General features: G+C 33.3%; 2 protein-coding genes across 2 annotated transcripts; one reads left to right on the top strand and one right to left on the bottom strand.

Moving 5' to 3' along the window:
- Window positions 1–9,645: 9,645 nt before the first annotated feature.
- Window positions 9,646–14,450, top strand: LOC139896637 (receptor-like cytosolic serine/threonine-protein kinase RBK1). Its single transcript, XM_071879284.1, has 7 exons — window positions 9,646–9,846; window positions 9,934–10,419; window positions 12,621–12,878; window positions 12,972–13,126; window positions 13,725–13,940; window positions 14,018–14,167; window positions 14,251–14,450. The coding sequence occupies exons 1-7, from the start codon at window positions 9,840–9,842 to the stop codon at window positions 14,407–14,409; spliced, it is 1,431 nt and encodes a 476-aa protein (XP_071735385.1). The 5' UTR covers window positions 9,646–9,839; the 3' UTR covers window positions 14,410–14,450.
- Window positions 14,451–15,732: 1,282 nt separating this feature from the next.
- Window positions 15,733–21,284, bottom strand: LOC139896636 (AP2-like ethylene-responsive transcription factor AIL7). The gene is made up of 8 exons (XM_071879283.1): window positions 21,149–21,284; window positions 20,164–20,770; window positions 19,916–19,998; window positions 17,281–17,289; window positions 17,092–17,180; window positions 16,921–16,994; window positions 16,707–16,834; window positions 15,733–16,160 (listed from the first exon to the last, which is right to left on the bottom strand). Exons 1-8 carry the CDS (start codon window positions 21,282–21,284, stop codon window positions 15,733–15,735), a joined length of 1,554 nt encoding a protein of 517 aa, XP_071735384.1.
- Between the last annotated feature and the right edge of the window lie 839 nt (window positions 21,285–22,123).

The following is a 22,123-nucleotide window of genomic DNA, read 5'->3' as shown; positions in this document are numbered from 1 at the left end:
TGTTGATTTCTAAATGCTTGAGCATTTTGTTCATTGGTTTGTTTCTGAGATGTGAAAAACTGAGTTTGAGATTCAACTAGCTTTGACATCATATCTTCTAAATTTGGCTTTTTATCATCGGTTTGTGGTGGTTTGTTTTGAAAAATAGGTCTTTGCTGATTGTAAGTATTGTTGGATACTTGTTGATTGCTAGGACCTTGTTGGTTGTTGTATGGAACATTTCGGTTATAATTCTGGTTTTGATTGTAGATTGGTCTTGGCGGTTGATAATTATTCTGATAATTATTTCCAGGCCTTTGGTTTATGTATGAAACATTCTCTTTTTGTTCCATTGTTAGTTCAATACTGAGACAATCGTTTATCAAATGTGGTCCTCCACACTGCTCACAACTAATTCATATTGAGTGAATATCTTTAGTCATCTTTTCCATTCGTCTTTCGACAGCATCTATCTTTGCAGAAATGGAATCTAAGTCATGGCTAGAATCGGCTCTAGCTGCTTTAGATGATCTAACGATATCTTTTTCTTGGTGCCACTCATGTGAGTGGGAAGCAGTGTTATCCATAATTTTGTAAGCGTCAGCTACGGTTTTCTTCATAATGGAACCACCAGCTACTATATCGATGTCTTTTCTTGTAGTGATGTCGCATCCTTGGTAGAATATTTGTACTATTTAACAAGTGTCTAAACCATGTTGCGGACATCCTCTCAATAACTTTCCAAATCTTGTCCATGCCTCATACAGAGTTTCATTTGGTTTTTGTGTGAACGTAACAATTTCTCCTTGAAGTCTTATGGCTTTAGATGCCGGAAAGAATTGTTTAAGAAATTTTTCAACTAAAACATCCCATGTATCAATCGCCCCTTCAGGTAACGATTCCAACCAATCTTTGGCTTCTCCCTTTAAAGTCCAGGGAAATAACATGAGATATATCTGTTCATCCTCCACTTCTCTTATTTTAAATAAAGTACAGATCCTATTAAAGGTACGAAGATGTTCGTTTGGATCTTCCTTCGGCGCAGCACTAAATTGGCATTGATTTATTACCATGTGTAGGATTTGTCCTTTGATTTCATAATCTGGCGCATTAATGCCTGTTTGAGTAATTGCGTGACCTTGGCCAGTGCGTTTAGCTCGCATTCGAGCTTCCATACTTAGAGGTTTCAGATTCTCCATGATTGAATTTGTTGAATCTGAATCACTAGAGGATTCTGATTTAATGGTTGGTTCCTCGACAATCTCCGTTTGAATGATTGGTGGTTCCGGAGGAAAGATTAATGGTTCAGGATCTCTGAATTGTCCCTGAATATTCTCCGGGTTCTCAATTGTGAGGCCGGGTTCAAAAAATGGATTATCGAAAATTTGAATTGGAGTACTTGGTCGACTAGATGACGATTCTAAAGAAAAATCAACGGCAACAATATTTGCTAGATGTCTTGATCGAGTTACAGGTGGTGAACGTACAAAAGGTGGTGAACGTTTTGCTCGGTGCATTCACTGAATATCATTTTAGTTATAAAAGATAAAAATTATATAAGTTATCAAATTAATAGACTTTTCTGCTTTTGCCCACGTTTCGAATAGCCAATAGATGTAGCAGGGAGCCAGAACCCTTTAAATCGGAAGCTCACAACTCAGCCACTAACAAATCCAACTATTACTACGAAACAGAAAATTTGGATGTCTATCAATTTAACCGCTTAAAATAATTTTTCGTTGAAATTTAAAGAAATTTTAGAGAAGAAATAGAAAATTCTAAGTCCTAAAAACTAGAGCGGCGAAAAATAAGAAAGAAAAAGAGAGCGTCGAAAAATGTCGAAAAATAAAAGGTCGAAAAATAATAGGCGTCGAAAAATAAAAATAAGAAAGTAGCGCGTCGATACTTAAAAAGGAACTAAAAACTAAGAATTAAAAGTTGCGTCTAAAAATATTAAAGCTTAAAAGAAAAACTATATCCCAAAACGGTAATAACTTAAAAAGGTACTAAAATATAAAAACGGCGTCGCAAAATTCTAAAGCACATAAATCTTAGTCTAAAGAAAAAGCACTTAAGGGATTTTATGGCAAAGCCTAAAAATCTAGAAATAAAAATAACTATGGCAAAAACTATGACTTAAAACTAAATACGAACGAAAAAATACAAATATTATGCTAAACGAATAAAAAGTTACAAAATATAAAAATATACTTAAAGTTGCAAAAAGTACAATTTTTATAAAAATATTATTTTTATATTATTTATTTTATAAAACTATTAATTTTATATTTTTATAAAACTAATTAAACTAAATAATACAAATTAAATAATAAAACTAAAACTTAAATAATAAATAAATAAAAACCTAATTAGGGTTTTAATTATAATTAATAATAATAATCCGTAATGATTGCTGTTGGATGGTCAAACCTGGCGTGTCAGGTACCCTCATGCGATCGCATGAAATTTTGCCTTCGGGCTCATGCGATCGCATGGGCTAGGTTTTCGGGCCAGGTGTTGGGCTGCTACAGTACCAGGCAGAGAGTTATATATTTATTTATTTTTTTCTGTTTTTTGTTTTAATAAATAATTATATAAATAAATAAAAACTTGTATTTTAAAAACTAAAATAAAAATAAAGAAACTTTATAATTTTATATATATATATATATATATATATATATATATATATATATATATATATATATATAACAAACTATTAAAAATATATAAATATTTTGTTTTTCTTTTTATATTTTTGTATTTTTTTTTTAAAACGTATATTTTTACAAAATAAAAACTTAATAAAACTTTAATAAAAAAAATTTTTTGTAGCGTTGCGCTTTCGGTGTTTTAGCGTTCCCCGGCAGCGGCGCCAAAAATACTTGATGTTATGCGAGGGGTATATGAAATAGTATTATTTTTACAAGGAAATACTATTAAATACGATACAATTTTACACAAGTGATTTATTTATTTATAGAGTGGATATACTTAAACTTTGCTACAACACTTATAGGCAGTGTACCTAATCGTACAGTAGTGTAGTTTTTAGTAAGTCCGGTTCATTCCACAGGGAGACTTAGCCAAGTTTAACGCTATATTTTTTAAAAACTATATTTGTAAAAATACAAAAATATATATAAGTATTATTATTATTATAAAAGGGGGTTTTTACCGTTTAATGACCGGTTTGTCGATTTTAAAACTTTAGTCGCAGTTAAAACCTAATGTAAAATATTAAAAATAAATATAACTTAATTTAAAGCGTAAAGTAAATAACGATAATGAAATTGCGATAAATAAAAATGCGATAAATTAAAATTGCGATAATTAAAGAGTACGATAATTAAAAGTGCAATTAAATACAATGACAATAAATAAAAGTGCGATAATTAAAAGTGCAATTAAATATGAAATAAAAGAATTATGCTTATTTAAACTTCCGTAATCATGATGTTTGACGTGTTGATTTTTAGTTTATTCCCATGGGTTAATTGTCCTTTGTCCTGGATTATTCGATATGTCCATACGGATTTGTCCATAATAGTCCACCAGTCATACTCATAAAGTGCGAGAGTCTTCGTCAAATTATTCTTATTCCCGAAGTCAAATATTTCAACTAATTGGGGATTCGAATTGTAACAAGGTCTTAATACTTTGTTTAATGAATACACCAGGTTATCGACTGCGTGTAAACCAAGGTTTTACTACTTTGTTAACAATTACACCAATTACCCTTGAATGTAATCCACCCCTGTTTCAACAAGTCTATTAACTATTAATCCAGTTCCGTGTCCGGTAAAATTAACAATTATTGGTATTTATAGATATCCCGCCCACCGTGCCCAGTCAAGCGTATGTGGTTATATATAAATACGTCAAATTATAAGCCTATATATTAAATCAACGAGGTATCATTTAGTTAATATAAAGCTCATTAATAGCCCATAGTCTAATTTCCACAAGTGTCGTTCTTTTGTTCAAACCCCAATTATGGTACAAAACCCAATTACCCAATTTTAATATTTAGCCCAACATCACGATTACTTCGGCATTAAATAAGCATAATAATAACTTAGCTACGAGACATTAATTTAAAAATAACATTAATCATAACTTACAGTGATTAAAAATAGCGTAGCGTTACACGGAAAGAATTTCGACTTATACCCTTACAATATTCGCTAACATACCCTTATTATTAGAATTTAAAATTAAAATTAAAATTAAAATATAATATATATATATATATATATATATATATATATATATATATATATATATATATATATATATATATATATATATATATATATATATATACGTACGAGTGAGAGATAGATAGATGGTTGGATATTTGGATCACCAAACTGCGAAATTTATAGGGCCTGAGCTGAAAAAGTGTGCCATGTGATCGCATGGCTTTTGTGCCTCCAGGCCATGCAATCGCATGGAGGTAGGTATCAGCTCACATGAGTTTGTTTTCTTGTTTGCCGACGTTTATAATATATAATATAATATATATATATATTAATTTTAAGAATTAATTATATATTATATTATATTCATGTGCATAGTTGACTTGTAATTTTTAGTCCGTTGCGTCGAGCGTTGAGAGTTGACTTTGGTCCCGGTTCCGGTTTTTCGAACATCCTTGCGTACAATTTAATATCTTGTACTTTGCGTTTCGTATCTTGTAATCTTGTAATTTTGAGATGTTTCTCATCTATAATTTGAACCACTTTGATTGTACTTTGTACTTTTGAGCTTTTTGGTCGTTTGCGTCTTCAATTCGTCGAATATGTCTTTTGTCTTCACCTTTTATTATTTAAACGAATATCACTTGTAAATAGAACAATTGCAACTAAAAGCTTGCTTTTCTTGAGGGATAATGCTATGAAATATATGTTCGTTTTTAGTATTATCAGTAAACATCAATCAACAACCAAGCCCTCCACGACTAAGTAATCATAGACCTGCACTGATATTTGTGACCTCTCACAAGGTGTTACTGAATGGCGTCTGACTCGAGATACTGAATTTTTTTTATTGTAAAATATAAATTTCACACGGTTACAGATATTTAAAATAAAAGTTATAATAAGATGAAAAGATACAAACTTGAAAATTCTTATGTGTAAATAAATAGAGATAATCAATGTTTGGAAAGAAAATATGGTAAGAATTCAATAAGAGATAACTTAATAAATTTTTTGATGCAATATAGGTATTTGAATTAATAGCAATCAAAGTAGAAATGTTGAAAAAAAAAGTAGTAATAGTGAATTTTTGAATGAAAATAATAAACATTAATTAAGTAATTTATAATGAAATATTTTAAATAAAGGTGGTAATAAGAAGGATTCGATTAAATATATGTTTTTCTCTTAATAATGAGTTGAAGTTGATGATTGATGTAACATATGTATCATGAAAAGAAATGTTAATTAGATATTTGTTGGCAAAATTGATTATATGAACGGTGTGACTAGATGGTGCGCATGATGCGCAATTTATCCCGTATCAGATCTCGCGCTCGGGAGTTAATGTGCTCGTTTATAGAGGGTTTCTTCACTTAAAAAAGTGATTATTTGTGTATGGTAATTAATAAAAAAATAAAAAATATAAATTAAAGTTATTAAACATATAGATTATGTATTTACATTTAACAAATTTATATTTAGTAGAAAGAGCAACAAATATGTTCCATTGACGACAAAAACTACTTATTTGTAGTTGAATTTTTTTTTAACATGTCATATTTAATACATTTAATTTAATTCATTAGATATGAATATGAATATAAATAGATGATTTGAAATTAATTAAATATGAAGATTGATACATGTATATAAGTCTATTGAATATGAATGTCAATATTACGTCGTCGATTCATCATTCATTATCATCTTGTGAAGTTGTGTAAAACTGTTAGATCATCTTTAACGTGCCCGGCAAACACCCAAAGTGCAGCCAACACGTCGGAAGCACGCTGCCAAGGCGGCGTGCTGGATTCAAGCATGGGAAAACAAAGCTGCGTGTTGGGTTTTCGAGCTACGTGGCTTGATGTCGTTGGCTGTGGCCTAACGAAAAACGTTGTTTCTGTTTTTTTTTAATTGTTTGATGAGAAGTTAGGGAGGAATGAATTAGGGTTTGATACAGAGAACATACATAGGAGATACAAAGGAGAACAGAAGAGAAAGAGAAGTGAGATACAAAGAAGATACATACAGAGTATAATTATTGGGTTAATAGCATTAGTGGATCATTTACTCAAATTAGAATTATTATAAATAATTATAAATAATTAGATATTAAATAATATGAATATATATAATAAATGAGTAACAGTATTATTATAATTACACAATAATAATAATATAACTAATAAACAAAATAAAAATCGGAGAGGTCATGGGATAGCCCAACGGTTCCCCCATGTACTTTGTGTCATGGGAATATGGAGAGGTCATGAGTTCGATCCTTAGGGATGACATGATTTTCTTTAAATCAATTGAACACCAATAATGGTGGTATATATTGACCCTATAGGGAGGTTTTACCGGATTCGTTCACAAACCTCTACCCGGACCACTGCCCGAATGGATGTGTTCCCGGGTACCGTCGATTGGGTTCGGGTTTCCGTCCGAACGTGTGTGTTACGTGGAAATGATGAGGGTCGTTGAAATAAATGATCTACTGATGACAAAAAAATCGCCGTTCAAACAAAAATAATAATAAAAACCAAAATCATTTTATAAAATAAAAAAATGAAAAAGAAATCAAGAATACTTCACCCCTACTCATCAACACACCACTCAACATGCCACCGGAATATTATTTACCAGTTTACCAGCACGCCTATCAAACACTCCACTACTACCTATCATCACGCCAACACGCCCTTCAGGGTTAAAAATGGTCTTATACTTAGTTAATACGTATTTTATATATATTTAATTTAAAGTGAAAACTATATATTAAAGTTTTCTTTGGAGTGTTTCTTCGCTTAAAAAAAAAATTAAAAAAATTTAAATTTAATATACTATAATAAAATAATATCATATTAATATTAATATTACTATTACTATTACTATTGTTTCAAAAAGTGTATTTCGGCAGGGACACCTTAGTCCTGTGTTGCCTTTGACAACCCACCAAGCCCACCCCGTAAGGACCGGATGCCTTGTAAGAAGCCTCCCCACTGGTACCAACATGTGTGGCAGGCACGAGCCTAACTGCCTTTCGAGCAGTATCCTCCGAGGGCCATACAAGTACCAGACGTACGTAAGGGGACATACGTAAGAGGAATGAACCCCACGAGTCGACCCACGAGTCAATGATAAATATATGTCACCACTGGGACTCGAACTTGCGCCTTATTGTTTCAGCTTCCCCACATGGGGCCCAGGGATCAAAGGCTACGGGTACCGTTGAACCACTGGTTCGTTATTACTATTACTATTACTAATATAACTAATAGACAAAAATTGTCTTATTAGTTACAAATAGTACTATTTAATATTTCATTTTTCACACACCCAACCCCGTAACTTTCATTAAAATACAAATCGAACCCCCCATTTTATAGTACTATTTAATATTTCATTTTTCACACACCCAACCCCCTAACTTTCATTAAAATACAAATCGACCCCCCCCATTTTATACCTGTATTCTAAAATATTATTTATCCCATCACTAACACTAAAAATATTGAATAATAACACTCACCACGCTACTACTGTGCTACTTTTTTTTTTGTCTCAAACGATAAAAAAACAACTTTCATAAAAGGAACAACCCTTCAATGCTACCAAAAGATGTCGAAAAATATTCTTTTTTACAAAATAGATCAACTAACTTTTTTTTAAAAAAAAAACCCGAACGCTAAAAAAAGCAACTTTCACAAAGGAACAACCCTTCAATGTTAGATGTCGAATTTTTTTTTTTTTTTTTACAAAATAGATCAACACTTTTTTTTTAACTCGCATTCAAAACGGAGCCCCCGGCGCGAAGCGAGGGCTCCACAACTAGTTAATACTAATTATTAATATAAATAATTAAATTATAATGTTAATGAAAAAAGTAAAAGAAAAGACAAAATTTCATTTCTCGTCCCTGAACTTTACATCGATTTTGACTCCCTGTCCTTTTTCTTTTTTTTGTGCATTCCCCGTCCCTAAACTATCAAAAGAGTACATCCCTCGTCCCTCCGTCTATTTTCTGTCAATTTTTCCGTTAAATGAAGTCATGTGCTAAGCATGTGAGGGTATTTTTGTCATTGTTTTGTCTTCTTCAAACTATAGGACGAGGAGCGTAATTATGTGTTCTTCTTCAATATTCAATTTAGTCCCAAAATTATAAATCATAAACCCTAATAAAATCAAATTCAAATTCAGACAGTTCATTTACATCTCAGATTACAGAAACCTCAACAAATATCAGAATCATGTCCACATTCTTCTTTCATCACCATGTATCATCAGCTCAAATCACACCTTTACAAACTGAGATCAAATTCATGATTCCAATACAAAGCCTAAGTCTCGACAACAATCAAAACAACTTTACATCATCAAAATTCGTTCAGATCTGGAGTTCTTTCTTAAACAAGCATAGAATAACATGACAGCAGTTCTAGAGTTCTTTCTAAATTCGTTCAGATCTGGCACGATTTCGACATGATTATACCAAATTAATCATTGATTCACGTTTGTGTTCATTCATTACAAATATGTGCAGCTTCAATTTGATTTGAATAACATGACAGCAGTTCTAGATTCGAAGTCAACACTTGAACAAATTCGGTCAACATTCCAATTGGAGTGATTCTTCGATTCTCAGCTGTTATAGATGCTTCTCGAGTAAAATTTGAAGAATTTGGAACATCTTTCATGTATAGATCGAAGCTTGAAAACAACTAGAGCATCACATTCAATTTCATGTTCATATGAACCTTCACGTGACCTGTTCATCATGAATCTGATAGATTTTGAGTTGCTATGGTGATTAATCTTTCACAAATAAGGTTAATCGGTGCATATAGATGCTTCTGGAACTGATTTCTAGCTTCGATTTCGTATTCAGATTCGTTTTTGGTGTTTTAGCTTGAATATGATGAACTATAGTGAGGAACAACCTACTGGATTTAATAACTGATTTGAGTTTGCTTGACGCGGATGTAATTGTTGGATTTATAGGTGGGTTTGAATGGATTCAGAGATGATGGTGTTGGATTCATATCAATGAAGATAGGTTTGATCTTGATTAGAGTTTTTAATTTGGGGATGATTAAAATGAGATGATGATGGTGAAAATATAAGTTAAATAATAAAGAAAAAAATAAAATAAAAAGACTAAACTACCCTCACATGTTTTGCACATGCTTGACTTAACGGCTGAAATAGACAGGAAGTAGACGGGAGGACGAGAGATGTACTCTTTTGATAGTTTAGGGACAGGGAATGCACAAAAAAAAGAAAAAGGACATGCAGTCAAAATTGATGTAAAATTCAAGGACGAGGAATGAAATTTTGTTAAAAGAAAATAAACATCGTATTTGGTAATATTGGCGCCGAGAAAACCCCTTTGTATTGGAAAAAGGTGTATATAAATATGTTACACACTCACACAAATACCCACATTCAATTCCATATACCCTAACAAAACTATTATTATTATTCCACCCTCCTCTCCATTCAAAGCATAATTCCCTCTCAAGGTATCCCCCCATTCCCCTTTCTCCGGCCACCCTCTCCTCCGCCGGAGACCGTCTACCCGCTTTCATCACAAATATGCACATTCCATCCTAATCTATAAAAACTACTACACGTGAACCTACAATTCAACTCCCAATGAACGGTAAATCAATTACCTCTTTCAATTTTAAGTTTCCATTTTCCGTACAACTTTCAATTATTTTCTCATAAACAATTTTTTCAATTGCAGAAGGAGAACAGGACCTAAAAAGCTACAAGAATATAGAGATAGAAGATGGTGACGATGACGAGGACCAATCGTCGCCACGTGGCGTATTGGAAATCCGTTCGTCAGGTTCCGATTCCGATAACCATAGCATCAGTTTGAGCAGCCGCGGTTCGTCTTTTAATGATAAATCTCCATCGAATGACGGAGAAGCAGATTCTGCCACCGATTGCGGCGGCGGACCGGGGATTATTAGCTCGTCGTCGGTAGGGCAGGCGTTGAGGTGGAGGAATTTGGTTTATGGTTTGAAATGGAAATCGGTCAAGAGGTTTTCGACGGTGCCGTTGGTGGCAGGATACGAACTGTCGAGAAAGAGCTTGTTGAAGAGATTAGGGCGGCATCATAATGAAGAGACGGTTGATTTCGGTGGCGATTGGGTGGTTCCGAAACCGTCGTGGCGGAATTTTACGTTGGATGAACTTGCGGTTGCCACGGATAACTTTAACCCTGGTAATATTAATAAAAATCCTTTTCATATAATTCGTGCTTATATATATATTCCTATTTTATTAGTTTAATCCTTAAATTCGTTTTCGTATTAATATTAGTACTAGTATAAATTACGGAGTAAGAGCTAAATTAGCCAAGCGTCACTAATAAATAAAAAGTTAGTACTCGTAATAGAAAAAAACAAGCTGAACGAGAAAAATCATTTTACATAATTTGTCTCCAAAAGGTTATTGCGGCTATAAAAGCAAAACGTTTTATTTATGTGTGTTTGATAGCGAATATTTTATATATGGTTGCAATGGTTCTGAAAGATATCTTTTATGGGAATATAGTGATCACATGATTTATTTAGAAAGATTTTTAAGGATATTTACTTATTTAGTGAACATGTATAATTTTAGCTCAATTTATATTATACGATTTTATTTTATACCAAATAATTTCGTTATTTGTTTTAATACCGTTAGTTATGCAACTGATTTGGATAGATTCTGAGACTTCAATTTTGGCATGTGAGATGAGTCAAAAGAATGGGATTTGTTCAAGTTCTCCAAAGAGTTGTCCAAATCAAATGAGGGGTCCAAAACTTTGAATGGAGTATTTAACTTAATTTTTTTTTTAAATAATTTTTAATTTGGAGGGAGGCTTTTCTTAATCTTCGTTACCTTTTCTGATTATTACTTTTACAAAAGATAATTTTTGTTTATAACTATGGGAAATTGTGAAGTGTGAAATGGGGGTAAGGTGATCAGCACCTAATTGGCAATTTGGCACATCTTTTTTAGACAAAATTTTCTTACCTTTTTTTAACTCACGAGTCACGAGAGATCCATGCTTAACCTATATTCTACCACTATCCATTTTGAGAAACAAACTTATAGTTTCATGGCTTATGAAAGATTTAAACTTTAACAAGGGTATGGTAATTTTTAACATGATAAATTCATTAAATTTGTACACATTGTATGTACACTATATAAATATTTATAATACACAAAACTTTTGAATATGTCAAAAACAACTACTCCGTATAAATTATTAATGCCAATTGAGTAATGAATAAAATCAAATCAATGATTTAAACATAATAAGGTTCTATTTGTTTTTAAGATGTTTTTGTCTAAAAATATGCGGACCGTGTCTGTAAAGAATATGTGTTTTAAAGGTCTGTATGTTGAATACTGAAGACTGTTTGTTTTTATGTCTACAAAATAACTTAATCCCGTCTGTAACACTTAGAAGCATATTTCTAAGTCTGCGAGATTGCAGACAAAATATAACATTATTTTATCTTATGTCATATGAAAAACAAACAGTTTACAGTAAAAACGTATGTGAGCGCGCAAACATAAGACATAATAAAGTCTGCAGACCGAAAAACAAACGACACCTAACTTTGTATATTCTTTTTACTCTTGTAATATTTACAAGGTGCCTCAAATTGATATTATTAGATTGCTTTAGGTTAATTAACTTGTTAGTTATATCACATAACTTCTAAAATTATTACCTTAATATTTACTGAAGCGAATTAAATTAATATATTATATTTTGTTAACTTTAAGAGTATTCGGAGTATTAGTTTGTCACTTGATATCGAAATGTCAAACCTCGAAAAAATTACTTGGTGATCATGTGTTTAAATTTTATAAATAAAAATCTTTAGATTCATTTGCTAGAAAGTAGGTCTAACTATATAAGAACAAACTAATAAGTTTTCACATTAGGTGACGTTCCTAACAAAATATTGATATCATAAAAAATAATCATTCTCATAAAATGGTGTAGTCTATTACGTAGTATCAATTAACACAATTGACATGACATTGACGTGTCATATAAACATCATCCTGGCTAACATTTCTAGCACAAATGTTAAAATAGTCAGTGAGTGTAGTAGGATAGCTACCTCGACTTATAAAGTCATGGTCAACTTTGCTAGTTGTTGACTTTTAGGTAGTCAAAGGAAGTGGAACCTTTTCTATCCAAGTTATACTTTTTTACTTGCCTTTAACCATATTAAACCACTTGTTATTCACTGTTTGTAACCGAAATAACCACTCTAATCATACAATTGTGTCACATAAAACTATAAATGCATAAAGATTGGCCTATGATTTTTAAATTAAGCCATTAATCGATTTTTTTTACATACATTTCAAACGTATATGAATCTCGCCTTGCTGCAAATGACGGTGTAGATAATTTGGTGGGACGAGGCGGCCATGCAGAAGTGTACAAAGGATGCTTATCCGATGGCCAAATTGTAGCTGTGAAAAGAATAACAAAAAAGGAGAAAAAAGACGAGGACAGAGTTGGCGATTTTTTGTCAGAACTCGGGATCATAGCTCATATTAACCATCCGAATGCGGCTCGGTTAATCGGTTTCAGCTCTGATACTGATTTGCATCTTGTACTACAGTTTGCACCTCATGGCAGCCTTGCAACTATACTACACAGTACACTTTTCATATAAACTGATACCTTCAATTATATGCCTTACTATATGTATTTTCTTTAATTTAGAAATAATAAAAATGTAATTTGTACAGATAGTGAAGAAATATTAGAATGGGGGCTAAGGTTTAAAATTGCACTTGGCATAGCAGAAGGGTTGCAATACCTTCACTGTGAATGTCACAGGCGAATAATTCATCGTGATATCACAGCTTCAAATATCTTGTTAATGGAAGATCATCAACCTCAGGTTAATTTCAACGTTTGACTTTGACTATGTATGAGTATCTTAATACATTTTAACTATAACTGGCAATTGAGACCCATACTTTCAAATTTTGGGTTAAATAGGTCAAGCTTTCGGGTCAATTTGGTCATGAAGGAAAATTTGGCCTGACAATGTAAATCAAAACTTAAAAAAAAGTCTATTGAGTTTTTCTCCAACCTATCGGGTCTTATACAAAATATGAAAGAACGGATCAAATGGGTATCTAATCCTAAAGTTCAATAAATAGAGACAGGTCTAATGGGTTTTGCGAATGAGTCAAATGGGTCGAGCATAACAAGTTTCATCCGTCAATCATTTATGAAAGCATTCATGGTTATATCAATTAGTATGTATATTAATATTTTCTTACATGTACAATAAATATTAATAATAAATAATAATAACTAAAACAATATAATAAATGTAAAAAATCAAGTGTAAAAATATATGACCCGTTTGGACCTATTTGACCCATTACCCGTTTCGAACTGTTACCCAAACTGACCCGTTTGTCAGGTATAATTTTAACCTTAGATGCTGCATAGAAAATTATTCAAAATTGGTCATTATAATTGTGCAGATATCTGATTTTGGATTAGCAAAATGGCTCCCGGAAAAATGGGTTCACCATATTGTATCCCCGATTGAAGGAACTTTCGGGTACATGGCACCCGAATATTTTATGCATGGAGTTGTTCACGAGAAGATCGACGTGTTCTCGTTTGGAGTCCTTTTGCTAGAGCTAATTACGGGTCGTCGTGCTGTTGATTCAAGTCGACAGAGCCTTGTAATTTGGGTATGTTGATTCAAATATTAAACCGTTATGTTTGAAAGAAAGTAGGAAACACACTTAAATTGGTGTGCTCTGTACAGGCAAAACCACTTCTTGAGATAAGTAATATCAAAGAGCTCGTGGACCCTCGTTTACAGGACAATTATGATATCGTTGAACTCAAGTATGCAATGTCAGCTGCTTCGGCGTGCATTCATCACTTGCCAAACTTGCGCCCACCTATGAAAAGAGTAACTATATTCTTTTTATTGAAATGATCTTAAATTGACATGAACTCACAACTAGTGGTTAAGCTTTTTGTATTGTAATACAGGTGATACAGATATTAAAGGGCGATAACCAAACAGTGGAACCGAAACAGAAAACGGGGTCAGGGCGAGCAATGCTTGTAGACGCATGTGACATGGACGATTACACGTTTACAAAGCACCTAACTGACCTAAATCGACATATGCAACTTGTCATGGAGTGATGATTAGTCAAGTTAACAAGAAGCATTTACTTGATTGGTTTGGTTTGGTTTGGTTTGGTTTGTACGTGATGTTTTTGGGTGGAGAGGTTGTATGTATATTGTTAGGAGTCAGGAAAGGCTGTGGGCCCAGGAAAAACCCCTTTGATAGAAGGTTGTTTAGGGCCAAGTCTTGTTTTTAGTTTGTGGATTCAAATGGGAGAATGAAAAGAAAAAGTTGTAATTGTTACATTATCTGTCAGTCCGCTTCCACGGATGCTTCCAAATTCCTTAAAGAACGTCACTAATCACTATTAAAGTTAAAAGTTACAAGGCCTGTTTGAGTTATCTGAGAGCATGATTATTTCGATCACATACCCTGATGTATATGACTCGGCTACACGACCCAACATGATTACTCCATACGATTTAGAACCCTGCCATGATCACTAAAAAAATTCTGAGACCTGTTACAAAAATGTCAAACCTCTAACCACTGAATTATTTGTGATGATTAAGAAAGTCGCTACATCTCGAATAGTTTTTCTTTAAAATCTCAACAGGGTCATACCATTAAGTGACTAGGAAAATGGGTCAAACGGTCACAAAATATCGCATATCTTCAAGTGGCTAGAAAAAAATGACCAATCGCATATCTTCAAGTGGGGCTAGAAAAAGATGACCAATCACGTAACATGTCAACGCATGATAACATTGTTAGATCGCGTATATCTAAATAAATTTCCCTTTCTTGAATAGACTAAAGAGAGAATATTATTTTATGGATCTATCATCCAGATTCACTATCAATGGTACCGATGCTTATGATCCTTAGGCCCACGTGTGTTTCACTTAAATCAAAGATAGGCTTCAAACCCGTTCCTTCACATTGGCCCCTTTCGGGGGATGGGATTGGTGGTTGCCATAGGCAACCCTGACAAAATATGTATTTTTTTTAAGGTCCATTTGCTAACAATGTGATTAATCGATATTGTTACCAGTTGTGCTTATATTCAAGCAGTTACAGTTCAAAGACAGAATCAAACAGAAATGCAAAAGTTTTAAGTACCAATATGATATACCATAACTTTCGCACTAAAAGATCAGTTCATCCAAAAGATTATAATCCCCAGTTTACCCCTTAAGACCTGTATAAGCTATCCCCCCAAAAAAGCAAAATGCACAAAAAAACCAAAAACCCCCATATTCCTCCTAATACCATACTGGTACTACTAATACTACTAAGCTACATAAGTCAGCATATCGATTAAGGTCAGTTTCAAAAGACCGAAACATAACATCTAGCTACTTTATGGTGCTAAGCTATATTTTAAGCCGCTTTCGATACTAATACGACTGGTTAGGCCAAATGAAGAATTCAGCCGGAGGCGGCATTAAAGCCATCGAACCCGAACTTTCAGGCACATGACCGCCAGTCCCTGCCTGAAGATGGTGTAACAAGCTCTGATGATGATACATTGATGCGTTCGGATCATACGGTAAAGCATAAACAGGTGGCGCAGCAGCAAAGTTGATATTGTTTCCGGTGTTGCCGCTGATGTACTGTGGCGGCAGTTGGCGGTTACCGATCAGAGACGGTTTCTGGTCCACTTCGGAAGTGACTTTCACCCGCTTTGCAGATCCACCAACGGGAAGTGAACTGCTGGATATTGCTTCCACGTCATACCGATTCATCTCGAAGTTCGTCACTGCGTTTACACCTCTGAATTTGATTGCTGCTATGTCATAAGCCTCCGCAGCTTCCTCCTCGGTGGCTGCATATCATCATTTCATTAATATTATATTTTAACTGAAGTATAAAGCAGAGCTAGACTTTTTCTATTCTATACGGTGCCTGGCTAAGGTCATGATTGTGGACGGGGTTTATATTTGTAACTTTCTTGACAAAATTACAAGGACAATCCCTTTGGTGTGTACGAAATCGCAGGTCAACTTTTTTTTCCGACAGGAACAGTCACCGTGGTTTGCAAATGTTGAGTAGACAGTCCTTCGGTCTAATGAACGTTAAAAAATTCCAATAAATCACATCACGTTCATGTGCCTAGCATGTGACATGAGTTGACGAAAAATTTTAACGTCTGTTAGAGGGACTGTGTACACAACATTTTCAAACTATAGTAACTGTCCTTGTAATTTTGTCTAACTTTTGTAACTTTTGTTCAATGACCTTGTATTCACTAGTCAGTTATCTGATAAATAAGCATATTTGCAATTGATTTCATGATTGCATAATCAACTTGTTTTAGATGTTAATCAAACTGGATACTCTATTGAATAGCCACTACAAAATAACAACTTACCGAAAGTCCCTAGGTAAAGATCCTTATTCCCAGCAACACGCCCGATCCTTGCTTGCCAACGACCTTGTTGATGATGCCTTGTTACACCTCGGTAGATCGATGCTCCTCGAGAAAAACCACTGCTTTTCCTGTGTAAAAGGTCATGAAACAATTATAGAACATAAAAAAGAAATTAATCGCGGATCGTTATAAAGATTTAATTAGTATAAGAAACCTTCTTAAGGAAGCGATAAATTCTTGCTTGGTTGCAGGTTTCATGTCCTCCAGTTCTTGTGCATAATTTGCAACCTGAAACAATATTAAACGCAGAAGCATATTAAATCTTTTGATTATTGTTATATTATGTATACGAAAACAAATCAATGTAATAAAGCCAATAATTTACGGGAAAGTTTGTAGTTGCGGTAGGACCCCAGTACTTCAGAGCAGCCAAATCGTATGCTCGTGCCGCCTTGTCCTCCTTGTCATAACCACCTGACGCATTAAAACTCCGTTGTAATTTTGTGAAACATTTCCAGTTTATTAACTAAGTTAGACATATAAACAATCAAAAATATGAGACGAGTTTACTCACCTAAGTAAACTGTAGATCGAAAATCGTAAGTTGCGAGTTCACAGCAATCAGCATCAGCAATGCAAAAAAAAAAAAAAAAAAAAAGAAGAAAAAACATGAATAGACATCAATCAACATTAGCTTTGATTACTGGTCCATGATATTAGCAAACCAAAGTACTTTCTCATGAAGCAAAAGCGTACGAATGCAAGCAGTTATAATGCCATATGTCTATACATGCACACATTTTTTAGACGATCAAATAATTGCTCGTTTCATATTGTAAATAGTGTTATAGTGTATGTAGTTTATAGTAACACATAATTTCACATAATAATTACTCCGTATTAAGATTATTCCTTCGGTTAACATAGTAACAAGTTCCCAAATCAGTTTCAAAGTTCATAATACGGCTTTTCAAAAATCAGGAATTCTCAAAATAATGTCTCTACTAGAATAACACAAATTTTGATCATGTCTAAAAATGTATACAATGACATGTAAATTCATCAAAAGTATACTGCAAAAGCAAGTCTTTTATACAGCATATTTTTTCATTTTTTATCAGCTTTGTGCAGAGTTATATGGGGTTTGACTTGGTCAAAACAGTGAGAAATGAAGGGGTAAAAGAGTAAAGAAAAAGTGAAAGTGAAAAGCAAAGGCATGTAGGTACGAAAGCACAGAGAACAGCAGGCACACTAAGTAGCATACAGCCTAGCTAAGGTGAATAGTTATGTAAATGTACTTTGAAAATTCAGGATAGATTTTGAGAGAGAAAGAAAATAGTGGGGGTAATGTGTAAAATCCAGTGGATAAAATCGTGCTTACATGCCAAGCCACTTTGGATCTAGAAGAAAGTACAAGTAATAGTACAATTACAAACTTCAATCAATCATCATCAATAACAACAAACTTCTGGTAGATTTGAAATCCAAGGTCATAATCTGATATCAAAGTCAAAAACTAATGTACTATGACTGCCAGGTGAATCTTGTCCATCTGCCATATATTTTTATTATAACTATTAAAAATTAGTATAAAATTTTCTATTAGAACCTCATTTATAAAATAATCTCATCTTATTTACAAACTTTTCAGTTGAACTTGTCTTTAAATACGAAGTACGTAGTATAAAGGTAAGTCTGACATGTATCTCGACATATTTAAATTGAACAAAATATACTCTACTACTTTAAAAGTGAGACATAGGGATAAAATGTACAAGTTTTGATGCTCTAGAAACAAGCATAATATCACATATTGTAAGAATTGACCATTTTCTTAATAAAACAATGTTTAAATGTTTTCTTATTTAACAAAGATAAAGGAATCATCACAAAAAGAAAAAAGGGTCATGAAGTACTTCTTAAATAAAATTTTGAACACGTGCACACAAAGGTATAACCCATTTATTAAAAGATGGTCAAATTGGAAAAAAAAAAAAAAAAAAAAATGTACAAGTTCAGATGATAGTATCGATATGAGCTGAAGAGGTGGAATTCATGGAGTTTACAGTTACCTACAAATCTAAAATTAAAACGTGATCAGGATTCTATTTTAGAGATCGGTTAAATGATTATGTCAATCGCACACAACAAATGGTTACAAGCCAACAATTACACTTTGAGATACACAAATGCATAGATTGTGCAACTAAATAACACATAAAGAAAGGTAGACTAGAATGACGGTTGATAATAGTGTTCCAATATGGTCATCCAACCCATATATGAATATCCATTTTAATCAACTACTAGGTTATCTACCATTCTCTGATGGATTAAGAATGACCTATTCTTATAGGTATATCAAAGCACATTCTACCATATTTGTAACCAACATAGTTGATTGCATTGATACAAAACCACATGTGTTTATGTTTAACATTAATGAAATTTATTTGTGTACAAAATAAGTACGGAGAGTTGCCCTAAAATTCGAGTACTATCGTATATCTAATAGTTATGAAAAATGAGAGATAAATTAGATACATAGATAAATTATTTTATCCCTCTAAAAATTGAGCAATGAAAGTATACTTTCCATTAACATTTTTCTGACCCCAAACAAATGTTCAAGTGATACAAATAAGTACAATAAAAGAATGGATTACTCTAACGACGTCCTCAGAATAATCGTGAATGTGCATAAAAGTGTTGTACATAGCGATTATATATTGACTTTAAATTAACAATTATTGATTTGTATAGCCCTTATATGCACGTTAAGAATAGGATGTAGTTAAAAAAATTTCCCTACTAAAAGTAATACTCTAAGACCACTTGTAACGGGTAAATGAAACGCCACCCATTGATGATGTGGAGGGAAAGAAACGCCACAAAGTGGCGTAACAATGTGTATCTTTGAGGCATTTCTTTGTGGTGCGCTTGATTCCAACACCAAAAGAAACGGCCTTTTCTTGTTTTTTTTTTTATTAATTTAAAAATATTATTATTATCTCCTTTTAATACTTAACCCAATTATATTTTAACACATCATCACAATTCTGGTAACTAACACCAAAAACCAACACCACTACTACTCCATCCAAAAAAGAAACATGTACCAGTCATCAAAAAAAGCAAAAATCAAGAAACACGAGTAAGAAACACCTAGCATCATCGTTACAAATGGTCTAAAACTAAAATGGAAGTACCTTGGCGTCCTTTCCTTGCTTGACCCTCTCTTCTACAGCTATTATCCCAAAGATGCGCTTCATATCTACCAGTCCACCTATGTCTGCAACATACACACACACCATGTACTACATCACTCAATCTACTACGAAGTACTTGCTTACTGTACAACCATTTATACTCTACGTACAACCCACCATTCAACCAAAACAAAATTATCAGACACCATTGCATTAAAAATTTAAATGTAATTAATTTATGTAATTACCTTGTAACACCTCTATAGATTGACGTCCTTTGACCAAAAGTATCACCAATCTTCTTACAATTATTGTTACTTTTCTCACCACCAGAATCCACCGCCACAATCGCCTTCTCTCCAGAGCTATCACCGCCGCCTGCGGTGGCGCTACCAGTGATAGCTAGTGATAAGGCGTTCATTGGACACTGTACATACGCCAACTCGTTACCCGATTCAATAGACTGCACGGCGAACTCAGTCATATGAGTCGCTGCGTCATCCAGTTCGGACCCCGAGTTCGCCGAGAACGTCTGAAACCCGGTGTTTCCGGCGATACCGTTGAGATCTTGTTGCTCGGAGAAGTAAACGGAACCACTTCCGTCGTACATTTGTGTCAATGATGACGAGTCTTGCGTTTCCGGTGACACATCGGTGTAACGGAACTGGGCGGTGGTGGCGGCGGCGGCGTTATCGTCGCCGAGGAAGTCTTCAAGCTTTGGAGCTTGTTGTTGGTTGATATGTGATTCCATCATGAAGCTACTGTAGTGCGGTGAATCTTCTCCGTCTTTTACGTCGCCGTTGCTGGTGTCTCCGGTATACATCGTCGACGATGGCTTTCCGTCGTTGGTCCAACCTGCACCACCCCCGGAAATTGTTAAATCAGCTTATTGACACATGCAAATCAACAAAGTATACATAAAGATAAATAAATATGCACAGAATAATATGTATTACATCATTTTAATTATTTAAAATTACATCATCAGGTATTTATTTTTACAAACTTTAGATAAACCAAAAACGTATTTTGCTCGATTACTATTGTTCTTTTTCCGACATTCAAACCAAAATTCCGTGTATTTTTTATTATAAATATAATAGATAATAAATATTATATACTCAGTATAAAATACAATGAAAGAAAGCAAATCAGATTTAATGTTTAAATCCAGCTAGCTAGCTAGCTATCACCAAATTAATGGAAAAAATAAAAAAAAATAAAAATAGATACCGTTGGAATAAAAGTTGTTATTATTATGGTTGAAGTAATATTGTTGTTGATGAGATTGAGAAGAGGTAGTTGAAGTTAACATTTCATTTGGTGAGAGTGAAAACGAGAGCCAGTGATGATTATTCTCCGGCGCCATCGGGTGACGGATGTTTAACCAACTATCTATGAGGAAGAAATATATGCTTCGTTGATAACATTTGAATTAATGAATAAAAGTAGTAGTTGATTAAATTGTAAAATAAAAATGGTAAAAAAGGTTAGTGTGTACTTGTTGAATGAAGAAAGGAAAGCACATGCAAAAGGAATTGAAGCTAGGTTTCCGGCACCGGCAAGGGGTTGGTTGTATTGGGCATTGACTATTTGACTGTTGGAGAGAGAGAGAAAAAGATAGGTGGAGGTTTATAATGGGATGAAAGAGTCGGTTTCATCTGCCACACCGGCGGAAAACCAGAGGGATAAAAACAAAACTTTGTTTCTTCACTTTCATTTTATTTAATTAAATATCCATATCTAACATATCTTTTTGAGTTTTATTTCACATATTATCTTTCATCTTTGATCTTTCATACGTATTTGACTAGACTCTATTTAGTTACGGAGTACTATTTAATGGTGTGTTTCGGTGGAGTTTTCAATCAATAAGAAAAACTGATGTTTTTTTATCATTTGATATGTCACTTAATTTAAAAATTAATCTGTTGTTATTAGACATGAAATCAGACACCCGTTCAAAATAAGAGATAAATAGAAACAAATGCAAATTCATAATTATAAATACGGAATAAAGAAATAAACAGCCACTAAGATTATACCGTTCTTTTTTTCTATTCTTTTTCTTTCTAAAAACCATAATATATATATAGAACTTGCGACCTTTCAACAAAAATAAAATTAACCTTCAAAATAACACACAAAACCAACTTGAGGAAAAACGTCTCGCAACTAAACAAATAATAAGACAATCCTAAGCGAAAA

This window comes from Rutidosis leptorrhynchoides, chromosome 3 (assembly GCF_046630445.1).
Source record: "Rutidosis leptorrhynchoides isolate AG116_Rl617_1_P2 chromosome 3, CSIRO_AGI_Rlap_v1, whole genome shotgun sequence".
Classification (NCBI taxonomy): domain Eukaryota; kingdom Viridiplantae; phylum Streptophyta; class Magnoliopsida; order Asterales; family Asteraceae; genus Rutidosis; species Rutidosis leptorrhynchoides.
The sequence above is the reverse complement of the archived record's forward strand: the minus strand, read 5'-3'. Positions and strand labels throughout refer to the sequence as shown.

Bases quoted from the DNA above. Each gene is read 5' to 3' on its own strand.
- LOC139896636 (XM_071879283.1), bottom strand. From the start codon at position 21,284: ATGGCGCCGGAGAATAATCATCACTGGCTCTCGTTTTCACTCTCACCA. The intron at 16,835-16,920 runs GTTTCTTATACT...CCTTTTACACAG, and splicing joins TTTATCGCTTCCTTAAGAAG to GAAAAGCAGTGGTTTTTCTC. The intron at 16,161-16,706 runs GTAAGTTGTTAT...GATGATATGCAG, and splicing joins TCTTTACCTAGGGACTTTCG to CCACCGAGGAGGAAGCTGCG.
- LOC139896637 (XM_071879284.1), top strand. The intron at 13,127-13,724 runs GTTAATTTCAAC...ATAATTGTGCAG, and splicing joins TGGAAGATCATCAACCTCAG to ATATCTGATTTTGGATTAGC. The intron at 14,168-14,250 runs GTAACTATATTC...ATTGTAATACAG, and splicing joins TGCGCCCACCTATGAAAAGA to GTGATACAGATATTAAAGGG.